The sequence below is a fragment of the Oncorhynchus kisutch genome, linkage group LG28, assembly GCF_002021735.2.
Source record: "Oncorhynchus kisutch isolate 150728-3 linkage group LG28, Okis_V2, whole genome shotgun sequence".
NCBI classification, from domain to species: domain Eukaryota; kingdom Metazoa; phylum Chordata; class Actinopteri; order Salmoniformes; family Salmonidae; genus Oncorhynchus; species Oncorhynchus kisutch.
The window spans coordinates 49,901,964-49,926,926 of NC_034201.2; the positions used below are offsets into that span (position 1 = coordinate 49,901,964).

Below are 24,963 nucleotides of genomic sequence, written 5' to 3' on the forward strand. Positions count from 1 at the left end.
GTGTGTCTGTGGGGATGGGGTGTGTCTGTGGGGATCGGGTGTGTCTGTGGGGATGAGGTGTGTCTGTGGGGATGAGGTGTGTCTGTGGGGATGAGGTGTGTCTGTGGGGACGAGGTGTGTCTGTGGGGACGAGGTGTGTCTGTGGGGACGAGGTGTGTCTGTTGGGACGAGGTGTGTCTGTGGGGACGAGGTGTGTCTGTGGGGACGAGGTGTGTCTGTGGGGACGAGGTGTGTCTGTGGGGACGGGGTGTGTCTGTGGGGACGGGGTGTGTCTGTGGGGGTGGGGTGTGTCTGTGGGGATGGGGTGTGTCTGTGGGGATGAGGTGTGTCTGTGGGGACGAGGTGTGTCTGTGGGGATGAGGTGTGTCTGTGGGGACGAGGTGTGTCTGTGGGGACGGGGTGTGTCTGTGGGGACGAGGTGTGTCTGTGGGGACGAGGTGTGTCTGTGGGGACGGGGTGTGTCTGTGGGGACGGGGTGTGTCTGTCGGGGTGGGGTGTGTCTGTGGGGACGAGGTGTGTCTGTGGGGATGGGGTGTGTCTGTGGGGACGGGGTGTGTCTGTGGGGGTGGGGTGTGTCTGTGGGGGCGAGGTGTGTCTGTGGGGATGGGGTGTGTCTGTGGGGATGAGGTGTGTCTGTGGGGATGGGGTGTGTCTGTGGGGATGAGGTGTGTCTGCTTAAGAAAGGGGCTGATTGAACACTGACTACATCTCATGGATAATAATGAAAAGGTGATAGGTGATTGGTCATTGGTAATCTGGCCGTAGGTGATTGGTTACTGGTAATCTGGCATTGATTATTAGCAATTTGTAACCATAACCATAGGCAATTGGCTATTGGTAATCTGGCCGTAGGTGATTGGTTATTGGTAATCTGGCCATAGGTGATTGGTTACTGGTAATCTGGCCGTAGGTGATTGGTCATTGGTAATCTGGCCATAGGTGATTGGTTATTGGTAATCTGGCCGTAGGTGATTGGTTATTGGTAATCTGGCCGTAGGTGATTGGTTACTGGTAATCTGGCATAGATTATTAGCAATTTGTAACCATAACCATAGGCGATTGGCAATTGGTAATCTGGCCGTAGGTGATTGGTTATTGGTAATCTGGCCGTAGGTGATTGGTAATCTGGCCGTAGGTGATTGGTTATTGGTAATCTGGCGGTAGGTGATTGGTTACTGATAATCTGGCCGTAGGTGATTGGTTATTGGTAATCTGGCGGTAGGTGATTGGTTACTGATAATCTGGCATTGATTGGTTACTGGTAATCTGGCGATTGGCTATTGTTTATCTGGCCATAAGTGATTTCTTACCTGAGATAACAGCATTGTCTCCCATAATGCGTTCCAGGAAGCCGGCCTCAAGGTTCTTGAAGGCATCATTGGTGGGAGCGAACAGCGTGAAGTAACCTGGCTGGCCCAGTTTTTCCATCACACCTGAGGCCAAGGCTACAGCCTAATGAGAGAATAGCAGGGTTAGTTCTGTAGATGAATACATAATACTACCTTCTACTACTACTATAGTACTACTACTACTACTACTACAACTACTACTATAATACTACTACCACTACCACTACCACTACTACCGCTGCTACTACTACCTCTACTACTACTGCTACCAATACTACTACTACTACTACTACTGCTACTACTATTACCACTACTATAATACTACTACTATAATACTACTACTGCTACTACTACCACTAAGACTACTGCTACTACTACCACTACTACCGCTACTACTAATACTACTACTACTGCTACCACTAATACTACTACTACTACTACTACTACTACTATAATAATACTACTGTACTACTACTGCTACTACTAATACTACTACTACCACTAATACTACTACCACTACTACTACTACTACTACTACTACTACCACTACTACTACTGCTACCACTAATACTACTACTACTACTACTACTACTATAATAATACTACTGTACTACTACTGCTACTACTAATACTACTACTACCACTAATACTACTACCACTACTACCGCTACTACTACTACTACTACTACTACCACTACCACTACTACTACTGCTACCACTAATACTACTACTACTACTACTTCTACTACTACTGCTACTACTATTACTACTACTATAATACTACTACTGTACTACTACTACTACTACTACTACTACTACTACCGCTACTACTACTACTACTACTACTACTACTACCGCTACTACTACTACTACTACCACTACTACTACTACTACTACCACTACTACTACTACTACTACTACTACTACTACTGTACTACTACTACTAATACTACTACGGGGATATTCTGGTCAGTTTACACTCAGGTACGTACACTGAAGGAGGAGAGGTCGTCATCAACTCCCAGGGCGTCCTGTATGGTGTTGACCACGTTAGTGATGACACGGTCGATGACATGAACCACTCCATTGGTAGCCACCTGGTTACCATGGATAATCCTGGCGCAGTTCACCGTGACGATCTACAAAGGGAGAGTGATTGGTTAATTTATTGATTGGTTAAGTGAATAGAATCACTTTATTGTCCAATTAAAAATGCGCTCCGGGGATCTTAAGCCAAATTTGAATGATATGTTGCAAATTGGATTCATAATATATCATACGAATTGTAAATATTTATATATACAGTGCTTTCAGAAGGTGTTCACACCCATTGACCTTTTCCACATTATGTTTTCTGACAGCCTGAATTTAAAATGGATTAAATGTAGATTTTGTGTCCCTAGACTACACACAATCAGTTAGACTACACACAATCAGTTAGACTACACACAATCAGTTAGCCTACACACAATCAGTTAGACTACACACAATCAGTTAGACTACACACAATCAGTTAGCCTACACACAATCAGTTAGCCTACACACAATCAGTTAGCCAACACACAATCAGTTAGCCAACACACAATCAGTTAGCCAACACACAATCAGTTAGACTACACATAATCAGTTAGACTACACACAATCAGTTAGCCAACACACAATCAGTTAGCCAACACACAATCAGTTAGCCAACACACAATCAGTTAGCCAACACACAATCAGTTAGCCAACACACAATCAGTTAGCCAACACACAATCAGTTAACTACACACAATCAGTTAGACTACACATAATCAGTTAGCCTACACACAATCAGTTAACTACACACAATCAGTTAACTACACACAATCAGTTAGCCAACACACAATCAGTTAGCCAACACACAATCAGTTAGCCAACACACAATCAGTTAGCCAACACACAATCAGTTAGCCAACACACAATCAGTTAACTACACACAATCAGTTAGCCAACACACAATCAGTTAACTACACACAATCAGTTAGCCTACACACAATCAGTTAACTACACACAATCAGTTAGCCAACACACAATCAGTTAACTACACACAATCAGTTAACTACACACAATACCCCAAAATGTCAAAATGGAATTATGCTTTTAGACATTTTTTACAAATTAATTTAAAATGCAAAGCTGAAATGTCTTGAGTCAATAAGTATTCAACCCTTTTGTTGTAGCCTAAATAAATCTCGTAAAAAGTTTAATCGACTCACTCTGTTTACAATAACACTGTTTAACATGCATTCTTTAATGACGACCTCATCTCTGTACACCACACATACAACTATCTGTAAGGTCCCTCATTCAAACACAGATTCAACCTCAAAGACCAGGGAGGTTTTTCAATAACTAGCAAAGACGGGCTCCTATTGGTAGATGGGTGAATAATATTAAAACAGACACTGAATATCCCTTTGAGCATAGTGAAGTGATTCATTACACTATGGAGGGTGTATCAATAGTAGGGTCTAGCGGTTGGATCTAGGAGTAGGTGCTAGCTAGGTTTTTTTGGGGGGGGTCCAGGGGTAGGTTCTAAGGGTTAAGTCTAGGGTCTAGCGGTTGGATCTAGGAGTAGGTGCTAGCTAGGTTTTTTTGGGGGGGGTCCAGGGGTAGGTTCTAAGGGTTAAGTCTAGGGTCTAGCGGTTGGATCTAGGAGTAGGTGCTAGCTAGTTTTTTTTGGGGGGGTCCAGGGGTAGGGGCTAAGGGTTAAGGCTTGGGGCTAGCGGTTGAATACATACCCCATTTGAGTAGTGATTGATGTAGAGTCCTTGGTTGTTGTACATGGAGGTGATAGACATGTCATTCTTCAGGTCTTTCGTTAGCATGCGATGGTTGACCATGTGATAGTGCAGGGCGTTGTACAGCTCGATGTTCACGTTGCTCACCAAGGCACCAAGCACCTCCTGGGGATGGATAGGAGGAACAACAGAGTGTGGGAGAGAGGAAGCAGAGATCTCCCTGTCTGAACAGAACTGGCTGACTGACTGGCTGACTGACTGGCTGACTGACTGGCTGACTGATTGACTGGCTGACTGACTGATTGACTAAGGAAGGAAGCAGAGATATCCCTGTCTGAACAGAACTGGCTGACTGACTGATTGACTGACTGATTGACTGGCTGACTGACTGACTGATTGACTGACTGACTGGCTGATTGACTGACTGATTGACTAAGGAAGGAAGCAGAGATCTCCCTGTCTGAACAGAACTGGCTGACTGACTGGCTGACTGACTGGCTGGCTGACTGGCTGACTGGCTGACTGGCTGACTGGCTGACTGTCTGAACAGAACTGGCTGACTGACTGGCTGACTGACTGGCTGACTGACTGAATGATTGACTAACTTAAGCTTATGAGTTTTTACAATTATGAGTTTGTACTCACTAAAGTATGAGTTTTTACTCACTACAGTAAAAACACAGTATTGTCATAGACTTAGTAACTTCGTTGTAGTCACCATCTGATTACCTAGAACTACATATTTATTAACTTATTTCCAGATATCTTTTAAAGTACACACAATGCACTATTTCTCAATTTCATATGGAGAATCTACTCTGCGTTAGCTAGTTCGAGCCGACTAACGTTAGCCGCTAGCCACGCAGACTGAATATTGGCAGTGGCGAGCTATAATCCAGCAATCACGAGAAGGTGATCAGATTCACCCTGCATTCAGCCGTGAAGAAGGCGACAGGAGTTTTTCAACCTTGGCTAAGTACTTAGTACTGGTGCGCTACAGTAACTGACTGTGCTGTTAATTCATTTCCATCTGCCCTGCAGTCTTCCTCTGATCGCTGTCGTGTTGTTGACTCTTCCCCTCATCCCCTGTGCTCCAATGCTGCCACTTGATTATTGACCCTGGAATCTATGAATGTGGTTTGAAATATCCGATTCCACGCGTTTTCTGCCTGTTCAGACTGTTTCGAATCGGATATGGGATAAAAATAGGATTTGAGCACCTTCAACCTGCCATTGTGAACAAGGTTGACTGATCATTAACTGACTGACTGATGAACTAACTGACTAATTAACTGACTGACTGACTAACTGGCTGACTGATTAACTAACTGACTGACTGACTGACTGATTTACTGGCTGACTGATTGACAGGCTGGCTGACTGACTGACTGACTAACTGACTGACTGACTAACTGCCTGACTGATTAACTAACTAACTGACTGACTAACTGACTGACTAATTAACTGACTGACTGACTGACTAACTGGCTGACTAATTAACTGACTGACTGACTAACTGGCTGACTGATTGACAGGCTGGCTGACTGGTTGACTGACTGACTAACTGACTGACTGATAAACTAACTGATTGACTGACTAACTGACTGACTGATTAACTGACTGATTAACTGACTGACTGATTGACTGACTAATTAACTGACTGATTAACTGACTGACAGATTAACTGACTGACTAACTAACTAACTGACTAATTAACTGACTGACTAACTAACTGATTAACTGACTGACTAACTAACTGACTAATTGACTGATTAATTAACTGACTAATTAACTGACTAACTGACTGACTGACTGACTGACTAACTAATGACTGACTGACTAACTAACCGACTGATTAATTAACTGATTAATTAACTGACTAATTAACTGACTGACTGACAAACTAACTCACTAACGGACTGACTAACTAATTGACAAACTGATTAACTGACTGACTAACTGACTGATTAACTGACGGACTGATTAATTAACTGACGGACTGATTAATTAACTGACTAACTGACTGACTAATTAACTCATTAACTCATTGACTGACTGACTAACTAACTAACTGACTGATTAATTAACTGACTAATTGACTGACTGACTGACTAACTAACTAACTGACTGATTAACTAACTGACTAACTGACTGACTAATTAACTGACTAACTAACTGACTTATTAACTAACTGACTAATTAACTGACTGATTGACTAACTGACTAACTGACTAATTAACTGACTAGCTGACTAATTAACTGCCTGATTAACTGACTGACTAACTGACTGACTGACTGGGTGACTGACTGACTAACTGACTGATTGGCTGACTGACTGGCTGATTAACTAACTGATTAACTGACTGACTAACTGACTGACTGACTGGCTGGGTGACTGACAAACTGACTGACTGACTGGCTGGGTGACTGACTGACTGGGTGACTGACTGACTGACTGGCTGGGTGACTGACTGACTGACTCACTGATTTACTGACTATTTAACTAAGTAACTGATTGACTAACTAATTAACTAAATGACTGACTCACTGATTGACTGACTATTTAACTACTTACAGGGTCCAGTAGGTCCCAGGCTTCGTCGCTAGGGGAAAACATAGTGAATGATCCCTTCCCTTCAATCTCTTCCCTCAGCTTAGAGAGGGCTGAGTACTTCTGGGTTGTCCTAGCCTTCACCAGGCCCAATGTGCCATACACATGGTCTATAGGAGCCACTGGAGGAGCGAGAGAGAGAGAGAGTTTAAAGTCACACACAATGTATAAACCAACTGGAGCAGGCCAGCCCTGCTGGCCAACCCTGCTGGCCAACCCTGCTGGCCAACCCTGCTGGGTGTCCAAGCTTCTGTTTGAGCTCAGCACTATCACACCTGATTCAATGTATCAAACCAAATGAGATGATAATCAAGTTGTCTATTGCTGAGCTGGAAAAGAAGTCTGCTCACCCAAGGTGAGAGGGAGGAGATATAGGGTGAGAGGGAGGAGCTAAAGGATGATAGGGTGGCGCTGTAGGGTGAGAGGGAGGATTTATATGCTGAGAGGGTGGTGCTATAGGTTGAGAGGGAGGAGCTATATGGTGAGAGGGAGGAGCTATATGGTGAGAGGGAGGAGCTAAAGGGTGAGAAGGTGGCTCTCTAGGGTGAGGAGCTATAGGCTGAGAGGGAGGAGCTATAGGGTGAGAGGGAGGGGCTATAGGGTGAGAGAACAGGGTGAGATTACAGGGTGAGAGAGAGGAGCTATAGGCTTAGAGGAAGGAGCTATAGGGTGAGAGGGAGGAGCTATAAGGTGAGGATCTATAGGGTGAGAGAACCGGGTGAGATTACAGGGTGAGAGAGAGGAGCTATAGGTTTAGAGGGAGGAGCTATAGGGTGAGAGGGAGGAGCTATAGGGTGAGAGGGAGGGGCTATAGGGTGAGAGAACCGGGTGAGATTACAGGGTGAGAGAGAGGAGCTATAGGCTTAGAGGGAGGAGCTATAGGGTGAGAGGGAGGAGCTATAGGGTGAGAGAGAGGAGCTATAGGCTTAGAGGGAGGAGCTATAAGGTGAGAGGGAGGAGCTATATGGTGAGAGGGAGGAGCTATAAGGTGAGGATCTATAGGGTGAGAGTACAGCGTGAAATCCTATGAAGCCTCATCTCGGAGGGTGTATGGTTTTTCATAGACTGGTGATGTGAACTACACTAGTATGCACAAACCTGCAGGGCATCCTTTCATGCCTTCCAGCTTCATGTAGCCTGGACAGCACTCATAGACAACCATCCTGGAGAAAAGACGAGACACAACTATAAGAGATAGAACCACCCTGGTAGGACAAGACAACTATAAGAGATAGAACCACCCTGTTAGGACAAGACAACTATAAGAGATAGAACCACCCTGTTAGGACAAGACAACTATAAGAGATAGAACCACCCTGGTAGGACAAGACAACTATAAGAGATAGAACCACCCTGGTAGGACAAGACAACTATAAGAGATAGAACCACCCTGTTAGGATGAGACACAACTATAAGAGATAGAACCACCCTGGTAGGACAAGACAACTATAAGAGATAGAACCACCCTGTTAGGACAAGACAACTATAAGAGATAGAACCACCCTGTTAGGACAAGACAACTATAAGAGATAGAACCACCCTGTTAGGATGAGACACAACTATAAGAGATAGAACCACCCTGGTAGGACAAGACAACTATAAGAGATAGAACCACCCTGTTAGGACAAGACAACTATAAGAGATAGAACCACCCTGTTAGGACAAGACAACTATAAGAGATAGAACCACCCTGGTAGGACAAGACAACTATAAGAGATAGAACCACCCTGGTAGGACAAGACAACTATAAGAGATAGAACCACCCTGGTAGGACGAGACACAACTATAAGAGATAGAACCTCTATCCAGTGTGTGGTCTTTTGCCCAACTTAATATTTTCTTTTCTTTTTATTGGCCAGTCTAAGATATGGCTTTTTCTTTGCAACTCTGCCTAGAAGGCCAGCATCCCTGAGTCGCCTCTTCACTGTTGACGTTGAGACGGGTGTTTTGCGGATACTATTTAACAAAGATTCCAGTTGAGGACTTGTGAGTCCTCTGTTTCTCAAACTAGACACTCTAATGTACTTGTCCTCTTGCTCAGTTGTGCACCTGGGCCTCCCACTCCTCTTTCTATTCTGTTAGAGCCAGTTTGCGCTGTTCTGTGAAGGGAGTAGTACACAGCGTTGTACGAGATCTTCAGTGTCTTGGCAATTTCTCGCATGGAAAGCTTTCATTTCTCAGAACAAGAATAGACTGATGTGTTTCAGAGGAAAGTCCTTTGTTTCTGGCCATTTTGAGCCTGTAATCAAACCCACAAACGCTGATGCTCCAGATACTCAAATAGTCTAAAAATGCCCAGTTGTATTGCTTATTTAATCAGAACAACCGTTTTCAGCTATTCTAACATAATTGCAAAAGGGTTTTCTAATGATCAATTAGCCTTTTAAAATGATCAACTTGAATTAGCTAACACAGCGTGCCATTGGAACACAGGAGTGATGGTTGCTGGTACTCTGTACGCCTATGTAGATATTCCATAAAGAAATCTGCCATTTCCAGCTACAATAGTCATTTGCTACTGTTATTTATCACTGTCTTTTTACTGTTGTTCTTATTTATTTACTTAACTATTGTTCACCTAATACCTTTTTTGTGCTATTGGTTAGAACCTGTAAGTAAGCATTTCCCTGTAAGGTTGTATTCGGCACACGTGACAAATAAACTTTGATTTGATTTGATTTACAACATTAACATTGTCTTCACTGTATTGCTGATCAATTTGATAAAAATTGAGAAATGCTGTAGGAATACTCAACTGGTGTCGCTCATTCAACCGACAAACTTTCAACCGGTTTTCTCCAGAGTTCAGAGGCTGAGCCTTCTCTGGTCTCTCCTCCACCCGCCGAAGCTTCCCACCATTAGCGCTGACAAATTGAAAACCCTAGTCATTGGCGACTCCATTACCCGCGATATTAGTCTTAAAAGAATCATCCAGCGATCATATACTGTTTACCAGGGGGCAGGGCTACCGACGTTAAGGCTAAGCTGAAGTTGGTGCTGGCTAAAGCTAAAACTGGTGAGTGTAGAGAGTATAGGGATATTGTTATCCACGTCAGCACCAACGATGTTAGGATGAAACAGTCAGAGATTACCAAGCGCAACATAGCCTCAGCGTGTAAATCAGCTAGAATTTTTTTTTAGGCATCGACTCAAGTAATTGTCTCTGGCCCCCTCCCAGTTAGGGGGAGTGATGAGCTCTACAGCAGAGTCTCTGGCCCCTCCCAGTTAGAGAGAGCGATGAGCTCTACAGCAGAGTCTCTGGCCCCTCCCAGTTAGGGGGAGTGATGAGCTCTACAGCAGAGTCTCTGACCCCTCCCAGTTAGAGGGAGTGATGAGCTCTACAGCAGAGTCTCTGGCCCCCTCCCAGTTAGGGGGAGTGATGAGCTCTACAGCAGAGTCTCACAACTCAATCTCTGGTTGAAAACTGTTTTCTGCCCCTCCCAAAAGATTTGTAGATAATTGGCCCTCTTTCTGGGACTCCCCGACAAACAGGACCAAGCCTGGCTTGCTGAGGAGTGACGGACTCCATCCTAGCTGGAGGGGTGCCAGCATGCCAGCTTAGTGGAGTCTGCCACTAGCCAAGTCAGTGTAGTCAGCTCAGCTATCACCATTGAGACCGTGTCTGTGCCTCGACCTAAGTTGGGCAAAACTAAACATGGCGGTGTTCATTTTAGCAATCTCACTAGGATAAAGACCTCCTCCATTCCTGTCATTATTGAAAGAGATCGTGATATCTCACATCTCAAAATAGGGCTACTTAATGTTAGATCCCTCACTTCAAAGGCAGTTATAGTCGATTAACTGATCACTGATCATAATCTTGATGTGAATGGCCTGACTGAAACATGGCTCAAGACTGATGAATTTCCTGTGTTAAATGAGGCCTCACCTTCTGGTTACACTAGTGACCATATCCCCCCCCCCCCCCCTCATCCCACAAAGGCGGAGGTGTTGCTAACCTAACTAACTACAGCAAATGTAAATAAAATAAAATCATAAAATGGCTTTTATCTTTTGAGCTTCTAGTCATGAAATGTATGCAGTCTACTCAATCACTGTTTTTAATTGCTGCTGTTTACAGGCCTCCTGGGCCGTATACAGTGTTCCTCACCGAGTTCCCTGAATTCTTATCGGAGTTTGTAGACATGGCAGATTTTTGGTGACATTAATATTCACATGGAAAAGTCCACAGACTCACTCCAAAAGGCTTTCGGAGTCACCATCGACTCGGTGTGTTTTGTCCAACATGTCTCCAGACCTACTCGTTGACACAGTCAATTCGTCGGATGTTTTCGAGGCACAACATTACTGAACATAATGAGCCAATGTAAACTGAGATTTTTGGATAGAAATATGCACATTATAGAACAAAACATACATGTATTGAGTAACATCATGTCCTATGAGTGCCATCTGATGAAGATCATCAAAGGTTAGTGATTAATTTGATCTCTATTTCTGCTTTTTGTGACTCTTCCCTTTGGCTGGAAAATGGCTGTATGTTTTTTTGTGACTAGGCTCTGACATAACATAATCGTATGGTGTGCTTTCACTGGAAAGCCCTTTTGAAATCTGACACAATGGCTAGATTAACAAGATTAACATTGTGAAGATTAACATTGTGAATGTAATGTATTGGAAGTTAAATAAAAAATAAAAAAAGGAATTTCGCGCTCTGCCATTTCAGCGGAGGTTGCCGAGGATAACAGGTTTTAAGTCTTTATTAAAGACTCATCTCTTCAGTAGGTCCTATGATTGAGTGTAGTCGAACCGCCCTTGCTGTCTCTGCCTAGCCAGCTCCCCTCTCTCCACTGGGATTCTCTGCCTCTGACCCTATTATGGGGGCTGAGTCACTGGCGTTCTTGTGCTCTTCCATGCCGTCCCTAGGAGGGGTTGAGTCACAGACGTGTTCTTCCTGTCCTGTTCTTCCTGTCCTGTTTTGTGTCCCTTCGGGCTCGTGCGGTGGAGGACATTTTTGTGGTCTATACTCAGCCTTGTTTCAGGTTACAAAGTTGGTGGTCTGTTGATATCCTTCCAGTGGTGTGTTGTGCTTGGTAAAGTGGGTGGGGTTATATCCTGTCTGATTGGCCCTGTCCAGGGATATCTTCGGACGGGGCCACAGTGTCCCCTGTCCCACCACTGTCTCAGCCTCCAGTCTCTATGTGCCGCGGGGCTAGTGTCAGTCTGTTGTAATTTTCCTGTCCTATCTGGTGTCCTGTGGGAATTTAAGAGTGCTCCTTCTAATACCATCTCTCCCTCTCTCCCTCCTGGAGGAACTGAGCCCTAGGATCATGCCTCAGGACTACCTGACCTGGCCCTGCGGCTATGGAACTCTGACATGTTCACAAGACGTGCTGCCGGTCCCAGACCTGCTGTTTTCAACTCTCTTTCTCTCTTTACCACACCTGCAGTCTCGACCTCTGAATGCTCGGCTCCGAAAGCCAACTGACATTTACTCCTGAGGTACTGACTTGTTGCACCCTCTACAACCACTGTGATTATTATTTGACCCAGCTGGTCATCTATGAACTTTTGAACATCTTGGCCATGTTCTGTTATAATCTCCTCCTACCACAGCCAGTACCACAGCCAGAAGAGGACTGGCCACCCCTCATAGCCTGGTTCCTCTCTAGGTTTCTTCCTAGGTTTTGGTCTTTCTAGGGAGTTTTTCCTAGCCACCGTGCTTCTACACCTGCATTGCTTGCTGTTTGTGGATTTAGGCTGGGTTTCTGTACAGCACTTTGAGATATCAGCTGATGTAAAAAGGGCTATATAAATAAATTGGATTGATTGATTGTTTTATGGTGTAATCTAGCTAATGGATATAAAATGGCCCACCAATGAATAGAGAATCACTAACGATGACTTCAATGACTGCTCACTGTGTGAGTAATAGTAATAGCTGCTAAAATGGATTAATAATGACTCATATTGTTTTCCCAGAAGGTTCAGACCATCTGCTGCACCAGGTTATTGGTAGCCGTAGAATATCACACCAAACAACTACATAGTACTGTTGAATCACAGGTTACATGTATACTCGATCATGTGATAGGCTACGCACACTTGGAAAAATGCGTTACCTTGGTTACACTAAAGGGGCGGCAGGGTAGCCTAGTGGTTAGAGCGTTGGACTAGTAACCGGAAGGTTCAAACCCCCGAGCTGACAAGGTACAAATCTGTCGTTCTGCCCCTGAACAAGGCAGTTAACCCACTGTTCCTAGGCTGTCATTGAAAATAAGAATTTGTTCTTAACTGACTTGCCTAGTAAAATAAATAGTAAAAAATGACAATGCTACAGGGACATTGACACAGCCTCCCGACGTTGTAATGCACATTAGTTAGTTTGCAAAGGCACCTCATCAACTACTATGTGTAGGTCTGTTAAATGCTGACAGACCCCATCAAATGTATCTAGCACTGGTGGTTTCAATTAATTAACAGGGGATAGACCTGAGGCTTCAAGACATGAATAAACCCTTTATTGTGTTACAGATCATAACAACCTGGAGGCCAGGGAAGCTGTGGTTTGTCTAATATGGTGTAACTCTGTGTGGTAACTGAATTGGTGTAACTTCCTATTACTTCAACATCTCTCTCTGTCTCTGTCTCTCTCTCTCTCTCTCTCTCTCTCTCTCGGTTCTGAAACAAGACTCAGTCATGCATTTCCAGTGAAATTAACAGGAAAGGAGACAGGATAGCACAGACATGAGAGAGGGTGGAGGGAGAGGAAAGGAGACAGGATAGCACAGACATGAGAGAGGGTGGAGGGAGAGGAAAGGAGACATGAGAGGGAAAAAGGGGTAGAAGGGAGAGAGAGATGGATGGATAGATAGAGATACAGACATAAACAGACATATATACATAATGAGAGAGAGAGAGAGAGAAAGCCACCTAAGAGCAGCTCCAGACCTCCAGGACCAGAGGGTCTGACTCAAACTTCCCCTGAACAGGCAGCTTTTTTATTTCACCTTTATTTAACCAGGTATTTATATATATAACTCTAACCCTTTATTTAACCAGGTATTTATATATATAACCCTTTATTTAACCAGGTATTTATATATATAACCCTAACCCTTTATTTAACCAGGTATTTATATATATAACCCTAACCCTTTATTTAACCAGGTATTTATATATATAACCCTAACCCTTTATTTAACCAGGTATTTATATATATAACCCTTTATTTAACCAGGTATATATATATATAACCCTTTATTTAACCAGGTATTTATATATATAACCCTTTATTTAACCAGGTATTTATATATATAACCCTTTATTTAACCAGGTATTTATATATATAACCCTTTATTTAACCAGGTATTTATATATATAACCCTTTATTTGACCAGGTATTTATATATATATAACCCTTTATTTAACCAGGTATTTATATATATAACCCTTTATTTAACCAGGTATTTATATATATAACCCTTTATTTAACCAGGTATTTATATATATATAACCCTTTATTTAACCAGGTATATATATATATAACCCTTTATTTAACCAGGTATTTATATATATAACCCTTTATTTAACCAGGTATATATATAACCCTAACCCTTTATTTAACCAGGTATATATATATATAACCCTTTATTTAACCAGGTATATATATATATAACCCTTTATTTAACCAGGTATTTATATATATAACCCTTTATTTAACCAGGTATTTATATATATAACCCTTTATTTAACCAGGTATTTATATATATAACCCTAACCCTTTATTTAACCAGGTATTTATATATATAACCCTTTATTTAACCAGGTATTTATATATATAACCCTTTATTTAACCAGGTATTTATATATATAACCCTAACCCTTTATTTAACCAGGTATTTATATATATAACCCTTTATTTAACCAGGTATTTATATATATAACCCTTTATTTAACCAGGTATTTATATATATAACCCTAACCCTTTATTTAACCAGGTATATATATATATAACCCTTTATTTAACCAGGTATTTATATATATAACCCTTTATTTAACCAGGTATATATATATATAACCCTTTATTTAACCAGGTATTTATATATATAACCCTTTATTTAACCAGGTATTTATATATATAACCCTTTATTTAACCAGGTATATATATATATAACCCTTTATTTAACCAGGTATTTATATATATAACCCTTTATTTAACCAGGTATTTATATATATAACCCTTTATTTAACCAGGTATTTATATACCTAACCCTTTATTTAACCAGGTATTTATATACCTAACCCTTTATTTAACCAGGTATTTATATACATAACCCTTTATTTAACCAGGTATTTATATATATAACTCTAACCCTTTATTTAACCAGGTATATATATATATATATATATAACCCTTTATTTAACCAGGTATTTATATATATAACCCTTTATTTAACCAGGTATTTATATATATAACCCTTTATTTAACCAGGTATTTATATATATATAACCCTTTATTTAACCAGGTATTTATATATATAACCCTTTATTTAACCAGGTATATATATATATAACCCTAACCCTCTATTTAACCAGGTATATATATATATAACCCTTTATTTAACCAGGTATATATATATATAACCCTTTATTTAACCAGGTATTTATATATATAACCCTTTATTTAACCAGGTATTTATATATATAACCCTTTATTTAACCAGGTATATATATATATAACCCTAACCCTTTATTTAACCAGGTATTTATATATATAACCCTAACCCTTTATTTAACCAGGTATTATATATATAACCCTAACCCTTTATTTAACCAGGTATATATATATATAACCCTAACCCTTTATTTAACCAGGTATATATATATATATAACCCTTTATTTAACCAGGTATATATATATATAACCCTTTATTTAACCAGGTATTTATATATATAACCCTTTATTTAACCAGGTATTTATATATATAACCTTTATTTAACCAGGTATTTATATATATATATAACCCTAACCCTCTATTTAACCAGGTATATATATATATAACCCTTTATTTAACCAGGTATATATATATATAACCCTTTATTTAACCAGGTATTTATATATATAACCCTTTATTTAACCAGGTATTTATATATATAACCCTTTATTTAACCAGGTATTTATATATATAACCCTTTATTTAACCAGGTATTTATATATATAACCCTTTATTTAACCAGGTATATATATATATAACCCTAACCCTTTATTTAACCAGGTATATATATATATAACCCTAACCCTTTATTTAACCAGGTATTTATATATATAACCCTTTATTTAACCAGGTATTTATATATATAACCCTTTATTTAACCAGGTATTTATATATATAACCCTTTATTTAACCAGGTATATATATATATAACCCTAACCCTTTATTTAACCAGGTATATATATATATAACCCTAACCCTTTATTTAACCAGGTATTTATATATATAACCCTAACCCTTTATTTAACCAGGTATTTATATATATAACCCTTTATTTAACCAGGTATATATATATAACCCTTTATTTAACCAGGTATTTATATATATAACCCTAACCCTTTATTTAACCAGGTATATATATATATAACCCTTTATTTAACCAGGTATATATATATATAACCCTAACCCTTTATTTAACCAGGTATTTATATATATAACCCTTTATTTAACCAGGTATTTATATATATAACCCTAACCCTTTATTTAACCAGGTATATATATATATAACCCTAACCCTTTATTTAACCAGGTATATATATATAACCCTTTATTTAACCAGGTATATATATATATAACCCTAACCCTTTATTTAACCAGGTATATATATATATAACCCTTTATTTAACCAGGTATATATATATATAACCCTAACCCTTTATTTAACCAGGTATTTATATATATAACCCTTTATTTAACCAGGTATTTATATATATAACCCTAACCCTTTATTTAACCAGGTATATATATATATAACCCTAACCCTTTATTTAACCAGGTATATATATATATAACCCTTTATTTAACCAGGTATATATATATATATAACCCTTTATTTAACCAGGTATATATATATATAACCCTTTATTTAACCAGGTATTTATATATATAACCCTTTATTTAACCAGGTATATATATATATAACCCTTTATTTAACCAGGTATATATATATATAACCCTTTATTTAACCAGGTATATATATATATAACCCTTTATTTAACCAGGTATTTATATATATAACCCTTTATTTAACCAGGTATTTATATATATAACCCTAACCCTTTATTTAACCAGGTATTTATATATATAACCCTTTATTTAACCAGGTATATATATATATAACCCTTTATTTAACCAGGTATATATATATATAACCCTTTATTTAACCAGGTATTTATATATATAACCCTTTATTTAACCAGGTATTTATATATATAACCCTAACCCTTTATTTAACCAGGTATATATATAACCCTAACCCTTTATTTAACCAGGTATATATATATATAACCCTAACCCTTTATTTAACCAGGTATATATATAACCCTAACCCTTTATTTAACCAGGTATATATATATATAACCCTAACCCTTTATTTAACCAGGTATTTATATATATAACCCTTTATTTAACCAGGTATATATATATATAACCCTTTATTTAACCAGGTATATATATATATAACCCTTTATTTAACCAGGTATTTATATATATAACCCTTTATTTAACCAGGTATATATATATATAACCCTTTATTTAACCAGGTATTTATATATATAACCCTTTATTTAACCAGGTATTTATATATATAACCCTTTATTTAACCAGGTATATATATATATAACTCTAACCCTTTATTTAACCAGGTATTTATATATATAACCCTTTATTTAACCAGGTATTTATATATATAACCCTAACCCTTTATTTAACCAGGTATATATATAACCCTAACCCTTTATTTAACCAGGTATATATATATATAACCCTAACCCTTTATTTAACCAGGTATATATATAACCCTAACCCTTTATTTAACCAGGTATATATATATATAACCCTAACCCTTTATTTAACCAGGTATATATATACATAACCCTTTATTTAACCAGGTATTTATATATATAACCCTTTATTTAACCAGGTATATATATATATAACCCTTTATTTAACCAGGTATATATATATATAACCCTTTATTTAACCAGGTATTTATATATATAACCCTTTATTTAACCAGGTATTTATATATATAACCCTTTATTTAACCAGGTATTTATATATATAACCCTTTATTTAACCAGGTATTTATATATATAACCCTTTCTTTAACCAGGTATTTATATATATAACCCTAACCCTTTATTTAACCAGGTATATATATATATATATAACCCTTTATTTAACCAGGTATATATATATATAACCCTTTATTTAACCAGGTATTTATATATATAACCCTTTATTTAACCAGGTATTTATATATATAACCCTTTATTTAACCAGGTATTTATATATATAACCCTTTATTTAACCAGGTATTTATATATATATAACCCTTTATTTAACCAGGTATTTATATATATAACCCTTTATTTAACCAGGTATATATATATATACCCTTTATTTAACCAGGTATTTATATATATAACCCTAACCCTTTATTTAACCAGGTATTTATATATATAACCCTAACCCTTTATTTAACCAGGTATTTATATATATAACCCTTTATTTAACCAGGTATTTATATATATAACCCTAACCCTTTATTTAACCAGGTATTTATATATATAACCCTAACCCTTTATTTAACCAGGTATTTATATATATAACCCTTTATTTAACCAGGTATATATATATATAACCCTAACCCTTTATTTAACCAGGTATTTATATATATAACCCTTTATTTAACCAGGTATTTATATATATAACCCTTTATTTAACCAGGTATATATATATATAACTCTAACCCTTTATTTAACCAGGTATTATATATATAACCCTAACTCTTTATTTAACCAGGTATTTATATATATAACCCTTTATTTAACCAGGTATTTATATATATAACCCTTTATTTAACCAGGTATTTATATATATAACCCTAACCCTTTATTTAACCAGGTAGGCCAGTTGAGAACAAGTTCTCATTTACAACTGTGACCTGGCCACGATAAAGCAAAGCAGTGTGAAAGGACAACACAGAGTTACACATGGAGTAAAACATACAGTCAATAATACAATAGAAACATCTGTATACAGTGAGTGGAAATGTAGTAAGATTAGGGAGGTAAGGCAATAAATAGGTCGTAGTGGAGAAATAATTACAATTTAGCAATTAAACTACATTTCCTTTAATTAGGAAAAGATTTGTTCCTTTTTATTTAACTAGGCAGGTCAGTTAAGAACAAATTCTTATTTTCAATGACGGCCTTGGAACAGTGGGTAAACTGCTTTGTTCAGGGGTAGAATGACAGATCTGTACCTTGTCAGCTCAGGGATTTGAACTTGCAACCTTGTAGGTTACTAGGCCAACGCTCTAACCACTAGGCTACTATGCCGCCCCTTTAATAAGGAAGAGACAGGTTACTTTAATAAGGAAGAGAGGTTACTTTAATAAGGAAGAGACAGGTTACTTTAATAAGGAAGAGACAGGTTACTTTAATAAGGAAGAGACAGGTTACTTTAATAAGGAAGAGACAGGTTACTTTAATTAGGAAGAGATAGGTTACTTTAATAAGGAAGAGACAGGTTACTTTAATTAGGAAGAGATAGGTTACTTTAATAAGGAAGAGACAGGTTACTTTAATTAGGAAGAGATAGGTTACTTTAATAAGGAAGAGACAGGTTACTTTAATTAGGAAGAGATAGGTTACTTTAATAAGGAAGAGATAGGTTACTTTAATTAGGAAGAGATAGGTCCCTTTAATTAGGAAGAGATAGGTCCCTTTAATTAGGAACAAGGCAGTTAACCCACTGTTCCTAGGCTGTCATTAAAAATAAAAATGTGTTCTTAACTGACTTTCCTAGTTAAATAAAGATGAAATCATCTATAAACTCTTTGCTAAAAGGTGCAATCAAGAACCTAAATGTGTTCTTCGGTTGTCCTCATAGAATAAACTTTTGAAGAACCTTTTTTGGTTCCAAATCAAATCCTGTCCTCAGAGGGTTCTACATGGAACCCAAAAAGGAACTAGAAAGGTTTCTGGCGTTCTATGTGTGTATGTATGTATGTATGTATGTATGTATGTATGTATGTATGTATGTGTGTGTGTATGTGTATGTGTATGTGTGTGTGTGTGTGTGTGTATGTGTATGTGTATGTGTGTGTGTGTGTGTGTGTGTGTGTGTGTGTGTGTGTGTGTAACTTACGTCTTCTTCCCACAGATAGAGCCTTTATACCAGGTCCTACATGTGCTGAAGTACTTCCTCTTCTTGGTCCCCATCACCTGCTGCATGGCACACACATTGGGTCTGGGGAGAGGGAGAGGTGGGAGGAGAGAGGGCAAGGGAGGGGGAGCGGAGGGGGGGAGGTTCCGGAAGGAGGCAAAGGAGAGAAATGGTGAAGGGAGTAGGGAGTAGGGGAAGAGGTTTGAGGAGGGAGGAGGGGTAGAGGTGGGTGGAGGGGAAGAGGTGGGAGGAGGGAGGAGGGGAAGAGGTGGGAGGAGGGGAAGAGGTGGGAGGAGGTGAAGAGGTGGGAGGAGGGGAAGAGGTGGGAGGAGGGGAAGAGGGGAAGAGGTGGGAGGAGGGAGGAGGGGAAGAGGTGGGAGGAGGGGAAGAGGTGGGAGGAGGGGAAGAGGTGGGAGGAGGGGAAGAGGGGAAGAGGTGAAGAGGTGGGAGGAGGGGAAGAGGGTGGGAGGAGGGGAACAGGTGGGAGGAGGGGAAGAGGTGGGAGGAGGGGAAGAGGTGGGAGGAGGGAGGATGGGAAGAGGTGGGAGGAGGGAGCAGGGAAGAGGTGGGAGGAGGGGAAGAGGTGGGAGGAGGGAGCAGGGGAAGAGGGGGAGGAGGGGAACAGGTGGGAGGAGGGAGCAGGGGGAAGAGGTGGGAGGAGGGAGCAGGGAAGAGGTGGGAGGAGGGGAAGAGGTGGGAGGAGGGAGCAGGGGAAGAGGTGGGAGGAGGGAGTAGAGAGGAGGGAGCAGGGGTAGAGGTTTGAGGAGGGAGGAGGGGAAGAGGTTTGAGGAGGGAGGAGGGAAGAGGTGGGAGGAGGGGTAGAGTTGGGAGGTGGGAGGAGGTGAAGAGGTGGGAGGAGGGAGTAGGGGAAGAGGTGGGAGGAGGGAGTAGGGGAAGAGGTGGGAGAAAGGGAAGAGTTGGGAGGAGGGAGTAGGGGAAGAGGTGGGAGGAGGGAGTAGGGGAAGAGGTGGGAGAAAGGGAAGAGTTGGGAGGAGGGAGTAGGGGAAGAGGTGGGAGGAGGGAGGAGGGAGAGTTGGGAGGTGGGAGGAGGTGAAGAGGTGGGAGGAGGGAGTAGGGGAAGAGGTGGGAGGAGGGAGTAGGGGAAGAGGTGGGAGAAAGGGAAGAGTTGGAGGAGGGAGTAGGGGAAGAGGTGGGAGGAGGGAGGAGGAGAGGTGGGAGGAGGGAGGAGGGAGAGGTGGGAGGAGGGAGTAGGGGAAGAGGTGGGAGGAGGGGAATAGGGGAATAGGTGGGAGGAGGGAGGAGGGGAAGAGGTGGAAGAAGGGGAAGAGGTGGGATGAGGGGAAGAGGTGGGAGGAGGGAGGAGGGGAAGAGGTGGGATGAGGGGAAGAGGTGGGAGGAGGGAGTAGGGGGAAGAGGTGGGAGGAGGTGGAAGGAGGGAGTAGGGGAAGAGGTGGGAGGAGGTGGAAGGAGGGAGTAGGGTGAATATATTAATTACCATTCATTGTAAACATTTTCCACCCCATTTACACGTCATTCAACAACTCTTAGTATATATAAAGTATATTCTTAGTATAAAGTATATTCTAAGTATATATAAAGTATATTCTGAGTATATATAAAGTATACTCTTAGTATTTATAAAGTTTACTCTTAGTATATGTAAAGTATGCTCTTTATTATATACAAAGTATACTCTTAGTATAAATGAAGTATAAAGTATATTCTTAGTATATATAAAGCATACTCTTAGTATATATAAAGTATACTCTTAGTATATATAAAGTGTATTCTTTGTATATATAAAGTATACTCTTAGTATAAATAATGTGTACTCTTAGTATATATAAAGTATACTATTAGTATATATACAGTATACTCTTAGTATTTATAAAGTATACTCTTAGTATATATAAAGTATACTCTTAGTATATATAAAGTATATTCTTAGTATATATAAAGTATACGAATAGTATATATACAGTATATTCTTAGTATATATAAAGTATATTCTTAGTATTTATAAAGTATACGCTTAGTATATATAAAGTGTATGCTTTGTATATATAAAGTGTACTCTTAGTATATATAAAGTATACTCTTAGTATATATAAAGTATACTCTTAGTATATATAAAGTATACTCTTAGTATATATAAAGTATACTCTTAGTATATATAAAGTATACTCTTAGTATATATACAGAATACTCTTAGTATATATACAGTATACTCTTAGTATATATACAGTATATTCTTAGTATATATAAAGTATACTCTTAGTATATATAAAGTGTATTCTTTGTATATATAAAGTATGCTCTTAGTATATATAAAGTATACTCTTAGTATATATAAGTATACTCTTAGTATATATACAGAATACTCTTAGTATATATACAGTATACTCTTAGTATATATACAGTATATTCTTAGTATATATAAAGTATACTCTTAGTATATATAAAGTATACTCTTAGTATATATAAAGTATAGTCTTAGTATATATAAAGTATATTCTCAGTAAAAGGTATTGGAGTTCAGCGTTTCAGAATGATTGATGAATGATTCAGAATGATGTTCTTAACTGACTTGCCTGGTTAAATAAAGGTAAAAAAAATATTTTAAAAGTGCAGCTCTAGATTGTTTTCTAGAATTACAGAGGCTGTATGAATTAATGTAGCTAGGTGCTACAGTATATAAATGATGAAACCTTTTCCGTTCTGTTAGGTTAAGTAACACAATATAATGTCACTGAACATCCCGTTCAGTTATGGGACAGACTATGACGTGTACCACAACAGGTGATCTGGTGTATTACTCTGTTATTCCAATGCAACACTTCCCAATTAATCAATTATCTAGATCACCTTAATCCTTTCTTTCTTTCTCTCTGTCTGTGTCCCTCTATGTCCTCAGAGCACTGTCTCACTCTTAATCTTTCCTTCTCTCTCCGTCTCTCCCTTTCCCCTGTCTCTCCATCTCTCCCTTTCCCCTCTCTCCATCTCTCCCTTATCTCTCTCTCTCTCCATCTCTCAATGTCCCCTCTCGTTCTCTTCATCACTCCCTGTCCCCTATTGCTCTCTCTCTCTCCATCTCTCCCTGTCCCCTATCGCTCTCTCTCTCTCTCCATCTCTCCCTGTCCCCTATCGCTCTCTCTCACTCTCTCTCTCCATCTCTCCCTGTCCCCTATCGCTCTCTCTCTCCATCTCTCCCTGTCCCCTATCGCTCTCTCTCTCCATCTCTCCCTGTCCCCTATCGCTCTCTCTCTCCATCTCTCCATCTCTCCCTGTCCCCTATCGCTCTCTCTCTCTCTCTCCCTCCATCTCTCCCTGTCCCCTATCGCTCTCCATCTCTCCCTGTCCCCTATCGCTCTCTCTCTCCATCTCTCCATCTCTCCCTGTCCCTATCGCTCTCTCCTCTCCATCTCTCCCTGTCCCCTATCGCTCTCTCTCTCCATCTCTCCCTGTCCCCTATCGCTCTCTCTCTCCATCTCTCCCTGTCCCCTATCGCTCTCTCTCTCCATCTCTCCATCTCTCCTATCGCTCTCTCTCTCTCCATCTCTCCATCTCTCCCTGTCCCCTATCGCTCTCTCTCTCCATCTCTCCCTGTCCCCTATCGCTCTCTCTCTCTCTCCATCTCTCCCTGTCTCCTATCGCTCTCTCTCTCTCTCTCTCTCTCTCTCTCTCTCCCCATCTCTCCCTGTCCCCTATCGCTCTTTCTCTCTGTCCCACTGCCCCCATCTCTTTTCTATCCCCATACACCCCTGTTCCGTTTAACCCCATGTCCTCCATCTCTTTCCATCTCTCTGTGTCTCCCACCCTGTCCCCATCTCTCTGTGTCTCCCACCCTGTCCCCATCATGGTCCTTACCCCTGGAGTCTGGCCCGGATACGACTGTGTGTCACAATTTTGTCGTAGGCTGAAGAATCCACTCTATCCACAGAGCTGAGCGTACAGAGCGCTAACACAGCCACAAACACTAGCTTCATCCTCGGGTCGTCTCTGTCTGTTTCTCTCCAGAGTAGGTCACACTCACTCCTCTCCAAATGCACAGGAGAAATGGGAGTGCTCACAGGAGTGGGAGGTTTTATACCAGTACTCTCTTTACACCACCCCCCTCCTTATTTAACTCTCTCAATCTCAACTCTCTCCCTCTCTGTCTCTCTCTCTGTCTCTGTCTCTCTCAATCTCAACTCTCTCTCTCTCTCTCTCTATTAAACTCAATTCAATTCAAGGGGCTTTATTGGCATGGGAAACGTGTTAACATTGCCAAAGCAAGTGAGGTAGATAATATTAATTATCAGTAAACATTACACATACAGAAGTTTCAAAACAATAAAGACATTACAAATGTCATATTACGTTTTTTATACAGTGTTGTAACAATGTACAAATGGTTTAAAGTACACAAGGGAAAATAAATATGGGTTGTATTTACAATGGTGTTTGTTCTTCACTGGTTGCCCTTTTCTTGTGGCAACAGGTCACAAATCTTGCTGCTGTGATGGCACACTTCTCTCTCTCTCTCTCTCTCTCTCTCTCTCTCTCCTCTCTCTCTCTCTCTCTCTCTCTCTCTCTCTCTCTCTCTCTCTCTCTCTCTCTCTCTCTCTCTCTCTCTCTCTCTCTCTCTCTCTCTCTCTCTCTCTCTCTCTTCTCTCTCTCTCTCTCTCTACTCACCCTTCCCACCCCCTACTTTTGACCAGAGCTCAATGAGTCCGGATGTCATTTGGGACTCCCGCCTACTGTACATATCTGAGAGACGTACGTAATGACTACGACGGTAAGACCGATTATTCTCTCTGTTCATAACTGTCTCAGCCTGTCATCCCAGTGTCTCCAAGATGACCCAGATGTATTTTTTAAAGGAGTCTTGC

General features: G+C 39.9%; 1 protein-coding gene across 1 annotated transcript in view; it reads right to left on the reverse strand.

Moving 5' to 3' along the window:
• Nucleotides 1-24,154, reverse strand: part of LOC109881056 (periostin) — a 69,634-nt gene extending 45,480 nt beyond the window's left edge. The window contains exons 1-7 of the mRNA XM_031808096.1: nucleotides 23,960-24,154; nucleotides 20,114-20,215; nucleotides 7,821-7,885; nucleotides 6,687-6,844; nucleotides 4,112-4,276; nucleotides 2,342-2,488; nucleotides 1,311-1,452 (exon numbers count right to left, since the gene is read on the reverse strand). Coding sequence (XP_031663956.1) covers nucleotides 1,311-1,452; nucleotides 2,342-2,488; nucleotides 4,112-4,276; nucleotides 6,687-6,844; nucleotides 7,821-7,885; nucleotides 20,114-20,215; nucleotides 23,960-24,078 — 898 coding nt within the window. The 5' untranslated portion in view covers nucleotides 24,079-24,154. The remainder of the gene's footprint in view (nucleotides 1-1,310; nucleotides 1,453-2,341; nucleotides 2,489-4,111; nucleotides 4,277-6,686; nucleotides 6,845-7,820; nucleotides 7,886-20,113; nucleotides 20,216-23,959) is intronic.
• Nucleotides 24,155-24,963: the final 809 nt, after the last annotated feature.